Source organism: Nannobrachium achirus (assembly GCF_963921795.1).
Source record: "Nannobrachium achirus genome assembly, chromosome: 24".
In the NCBI taxonomy this organism is placed as follows: domain Eukaryota; kingdom Metazoa; phylum Chordata; class Actinopteri; order Myctophiformes; family Myctophidae; genus Nannobrachium; species Nannobrachium achirus.
Window position 1 is genome coordinate 11412239 of NC_137831.1, and position 6036 is coordinate 11418274.

Sequence of the window (6036 nt, forward strand, 5' to 3'; positions counted from 1 at the left end):
TCGTCTAAACAGAGATCAAAAGGCTGTTTATGATAACATCTTTTTTCGTAAATGAATGTCTTACTTGATCATGCTACAGCATCACACAGAAGCACCAAAGGTTTTGAGCTACCTTTGCTACCTTTGCCATTTTTTTTATTTGAATCCTGTTGTGTTTGGAGATGAGCATGCTGACATCAATGATACTAAACTGTGTCGACCACCATGATTACAGCCGCATGCTGAAACGATGCCCAAATTTGGAGATGATGTCCGCCATCTGTCTGCATGCTGACATCACTGATAATAAACAGTGTCGCCACCATGGTAACATCCACATGCTGAAACAATGCCTACATCACAGACACGTCAGTGGTGACTGTTCTGCCCAACGGGCATCGGTCTGGGTTCTCCAACATTACTTCTGAGACTCAATCCTACCGTACATACAATCCCTCATATCGTCGTGGTCGGGTGGAAACCTTGTATGTCCAAAACCTAAAAAATGTACTAAACTAGTGAAAACAGCCGATCTACAAGCACACAACGCCTCGCATCGCGAGGCGTTGTGTGCTTGTAGATCGGCTGTTTTCACTACTTTTGTGCGAGGTCCTAGTGTGATGAAGCAGGGCTTTACTTTGCAAAAGAACGTACACATTTGAAACTTGGAGATACGAGGTTTCTGCCCGACAGTGACGATATACTGTGCATACCCCCCGACACAGGACTAGTTTGCAATGGTTTACGCCAGTGGTTCTCAAAGTGGATTCCAGGGACTCTTAGGGGATCCTTTATGGGGGTCTAAATTGACCCATACAAGTCTGTAACTCTGAACTCTCAAGGGAGACTCTGAAACTCTTAAATGGAACCAAATGAACCCTAACGGGTCCATGTGGTTCCATTTGTACACTGTCAGAGTTAAGGGGAGCCATGGGAAGACCTTGCAATTTGAAAGTTTGAAAAACAATGGTTTACGCAATTAGAAAAGTCAGTGCCCTCCCCCTACTCACCAATCGACCAGCATGGCTGCGTTGTTGTCAGAGACGAAAGGCAGCTCGGCGCGGACAAGGCCCAGGGAAGAGATCAGCAGCGACGGTACAACAATCCACCAGAGGACCATATTGTTCCTCCTCCTCATCACTCCTCCTCTCCCTCCCCCTCCTCCTCCTCCTCCTCCAATCCTGTCAGGATTGGAGGGCCAAAAAACGACGGGTTCTCCTTCTTCTCCTTCGTATCCTCCCCTCCCGGGTCGGGGGCCGATGTCACCGTGAGAGGCCGAGAAAGGCAGTGCAGCGGCAGCAACGAGTGACGGGGACGGGGAGTCATGGGGGCGCCACGGGGCCCGACAGGGGCGAGGGCTGCTGGTTGTGGCGGCAACAGTGGTGGCGGCGGCTCCGGGGGTGCTGATGAGGCCGTCCCGCGCCAGGCATGGCGGGATGGGGACGGAATTGGCGACGTCGCGTCACATTCAAGTCGAAGTTCAAGTTTTATTCGAAAGAAATCATTGCGTTACAGTATGAATTATGATGTTTCTTACAAGTAAATTCAAGAGGACGAGAGGACCGCTCTATTAAAACAACAAAAACAAATCATCAAACCTCAAAACATAACGATTAGTTCTGGTAAGGCTTGTATGCTATTGGGAGGAAAGTCATTTGGAGCCTTTGTGTGACTCACAGGTTGTCCTCCCATTCCTCAGGTTGTAGACTTGTATTTGCAGACAGGCTCTGGATGGCCGGTCTGGTTCCCCTCTCTCAGTAGTCGCGGCCTCCTCTCTCCTGGCCTCCAGAGTAGGGAAGGAACTAGCTGGTATACACCTTCTCCGCAGACATTTCCAGTTCCTGGATCAGGTGTCCCCAGACAGGTGACGCATTATTCCAGCACTGGTGTGTGTGTGGGGTGGGGGAGACGTTGTGACGAAGCTCCCCTCCCCGGCACGGAACGCAGGACGACAACACGGACAAATCCCGGTGCTGAGGGAGGGAGGGGGTGTAGCGGTGGGACACCAGCCGTCCTGAGGTCCGGTCACAGCTGCTGTCGCGTCGTCACCCCAGACGGGTCACCACCGTGACCCCGTCATGATGTCGCCGCCCGGAGCAGGTTGTGACGGAAGTGAAAAAAAAAGAAAAAAAGAAACAACAACAATCGTGTATACGGGGGAAAAAAAGAATAGGAAATGTCAGGAATGGGAGAAAAAGAACGAAATAAGTAAATGGAGTGTCAACGTGCTTCGGCTCCACTCCGTGTCCGACTGTGATTAGCGGTAGGGAGTGTCCCGCTCAGCGAGCGGCTCTTTGTGTGTGTGTGTGTGTGTGTGTGTGTGTGTGTGTGTGTGTGTGTGTGTGTGTGTGTGTGTGTGTGTGTGTGTGTGTGTGTGTGTGTGTGTGTGTGTGTGTGTGTGTGTGTGTGTGTGTGTGTGTGTGTGTGTGTGTGTGTGTGTGTGTGTGTGTGTGTGTGTTTGTGTGTGCTGAAAAGTACTGTGCGTGGGAGTCAGCAGCAGAGATCATGCTCTCTCTCTGTGTGTGTGTGTGTGTGTGTGTGTGTGTGTGTGTGTGTGTGTGTGCGTGCGTGCGCGTGTGATGGGATTTGGAGGGCAGAGTGGGCAGGGCTTAGCACTTCCCATAGCACTCCTCCTTCCTTCTCCCCCCCCCCCCTCTCTCTCTCTCTTTCTCTCTCTCTCTCTCTGATGGCAGGATGCAGATTGTGACCAGGGATTAGGGAGGCTCAAAAATCCGATTTTGCCCAGCGAAAGCTGTGTTTGTGGAATATAGTCAGTGTATCTTTCATAGAAGTTCAGATGCACACTGCAGACTCCTGTGTGGACATTCAGCTACAGGCACGTGCACACATAGACATCAAAGGTGGCTTGAGCCCCTGCCCTTTTACCCGTCTGTAAAAAGTGCCCTCTCCAGACCATGAATGCAGTTTTTACTATGGTGAAACAAACGCAAATGCCCTCTTTCCATGCCATACCTGAATCCAGAATTCAAGAGAATTGACTTGTCCAAACTCTCCTGAACTTGAATGCAGCACCTTACGTTGAAAGAATTGCTCTTTCGCTGTAGAAATCCAAACACCACATCTCTTGTATTGACTTGATTATGCTTAGTTCAGTGTGGTATCAAGCACTGAAAATAGCCGACCTCCAAGCTTATAGGTCTGCTATTTTAGATATTTCCACCAAATGCCCTTTTAGAAATCTCAGCCCCTGCCTCTCTAACATCCTCTGCACGTCCCTGCTCAGCTATGTAAACATGGATGGGTTCATTTCTACACCCTCAGAGTTCGATTAACACTCAGGGATTTTGCTGTACAGTGTGGGGAAAGACTGTAGGATAAAGGTTTTTATAAAGCCTCAAATGCAATATTCAGATAGCCTGGTTAATAAACCAGACTGCACAACACCACCCCTTGGCGGTAGTGACACGCTGTGAGGAATTAGTATGAGCAATGCCAGGCTAATATTCAGATGGTTAAAGCAGTGGTTTTCAACCTTTTTTTCACATCATGTTCCGTTATTTGTTCGGCAATTTGAGCCATGGACCACCATTTGATGAGATTTAGCCTCTCAGACAGACCCAATACATATATTGTCGTTGGATAATATTTTGTCCACAATTCCATGCTGTATTGATATGGTACCAATTGGAGACATAACACTACAAGGAAAACATCGATCAAAATAACAATTCGTCTGCATTCTCTAATTAGACTTCTTGTAAATGTTTAACGATAGTTTAACTCTTGAGTAAGTGTGGTTGTACTGATGCAAGTCACAAGGAATCCACTAGGAAATTAATTCCGTCTTGCCATTTATACAAGTAAGACGCCCTAAGGCCGAGAAGTGACCGTCCTGAAACAGCGCTGAAACAACAGGGCTTCTAGCGTTCAGTTAAACAGTGTGTTAAAGCCTGTGAAGCTGTGAGTGAGTGCTACACCAAATGTGTTACTTACAACTTTTTGTGAACTGCCTTCATGGATGGAATAAGATGGAGGAACCTAAGTCGATAGGTAACAAAATGTTGTGTATTAGCATGACTCAGGGACATGAGCGTGACTCACGGACATGAGGTGATCGTAAGACGCCTCAGAGCGACAAGCGACCTCGCCCTAGCCATGTGGCCGTCTGGCCAGTGATGTATATCGGACCAGTTACCCATATATGGAGATCCATGTACTGTATATGGAGAATCTTGGAGATATGCTGTGAGACCCCAAACATGCATGCTTACTCAGTTATTTTGATTGATTGATTGATTGAAGGCTTTATTAGAAGTTTGCATAGGAAAATGTACAGATTCATGACGGTACAGTTCACTGGTACAAGGTCTACTAAAAGGAGATCCATGAAAAGACTAAGCTTATTTCAACAGGAAACCATTAAAGTATCTCATATAACATTGAATGACAGACAAATAGAACACAGTACTATGCAGTAGATATGTAAAGAAAAAAAGAAAACAGTAGGTCTATACAATCAGTAAGTACAGTATATACAATATATACAAGGAAGGGGCAGGTAACAGTAAGTCTAAACAATCAGTATGTACAGTATATACAAGGAAGGGGCAGGGAGGGTAGGGTATTTGTTATGTGAAAATCCAATGACGTCTATCACATCTGACATCATACATATAATCCATTTCATGCCCATACATGGAGATCCCTGTCTGAACTAGCCACACATATATTGGGCTGTCTTCCACTCTTCCTCCATATATGGGCATTCCCATATGAAGTCCTGATGTCACATGTGATGTCACAGTGATGTGTCAGGGGAACCACAGTGTCAGGCGTTATAGACAAAGATACAGACAAGCTGTGACTGTTCACATACTGGCGGTCGCAATTAGATATTGTGATGTCAAGTGAAGCATTACCAAAAACGTAACTTTTCTGTTGTGTAGCCTTACAACCCAGATAACATCACTCAAAACGCGTACAAAACACAGGTTCACTTTGCTGGTAAAAAGTTCTCTGACCGAATGCAATTATGTGTTGCCTATAGCAACCGCACTATAATTAACTACCAGCGGTCACAACATAATATACCGTAGCTCTACAGCAGTAGACGGTATACCAGGTGTCTTCAATGTTCTCAGTCCAAGGACCCCTTAGTTGAGAGAGAGAGATGATGAAGGGACCCCCACAACCTTTTGACAGCACAATCATCAGTATTTTGGATTCATGTCAATTTGTGTTTTCAGATATTTAACTTGAACTGTCAATACTTTTAAAACTTGATCTTTCACTCTGCTCTTTTCCCCCTCTACACCAAAGCTCGTTGCCGAAAATAGCCGATCTACAGACTCACAACGCTTCGCAGGGCATAGGCATTGTGAGCTTGTAGAGCTGCTATTTTTGGCTAAAGTTCTCCGAATATGGACACTAGGGTTCAAGTGGTTAAAAAGGAGGAGCCCATGTAGTAACTATGAGGACCCCCTGGCCCCCTGTTGAAGACCCCTGCTGTATACTATACTACATGTCACATGAGTCCGACACGTCTACTTTGTCCTTCAAGCTTTGTGTGTGTGTGTGTGTTCACCTTGCAGGACAGTACACGGTGATGATGTGCCACTTCTACCTGAAGAGGAAGATTGGCTACTTTGTCATCCAGACGTACATGCCATGTTTCATGACCGTCATACTGTCCCAGGTGTCCTTCTGGCTCAACAGAGAGTCCGTCCCTGCCAGGACCGTCTTCGGTGAGCAGCAGTCAAATTATGAATATAGACCCATTCCCACTGGGCCAGATAACAGATGAAAAAAATATCTTTCTCCAGATATTTTTCCATTCAAGCGGATGGTAGATACAGATAAAACAATATCTGCCACAGATATTTGTTTTATCTGTGACAGATATTTTTTTTATCTGTATCTACCATCCACTTGAATGGAAAATATCTAGAGAAAGAGATTTTTTTATCTGTTATCTGGCCCAGTGGGAATGTGCCTTATCACTTATTGTATTGTCGTTAATTCCATTGACAGATAAAGCTGCACTAATTAACTTTCTTTCAATTGATAAAATGTAATTTTGTTTGGTAATACAATATA

The 6036-nt window shown here is 45.8% G+C and overlaps 1 protein-coding gene across 3 annotated transcripts in view; it reads right to left on the minus strand.

The window, feature by feature from the left end:
• Positions 1-1030, minus strand: part of LOC308280587 (gamma-aminobutyric acid receptor subunit beta-3-like) — a gene marked incomplete at both ends in the record, with an annotated part of 192162 nt that extends 191132 nt beyond the window's left edge. For all 3 annotated transcript variants that reach the window (XM_080720917.1, XM_080720915.1, XM_080720914.1), the window contains one exon: positions 990-1030. In XM_080720917.1, coding sequence (XP_080577043.1) covers positions 990-1003 — 14 coding nt within the window. The remainder of the gene's footprint in view (positions 1-989) is intronic.
• Between the last annotated feature and the right edge of the window lie 5006 nt (positions 1031-6036).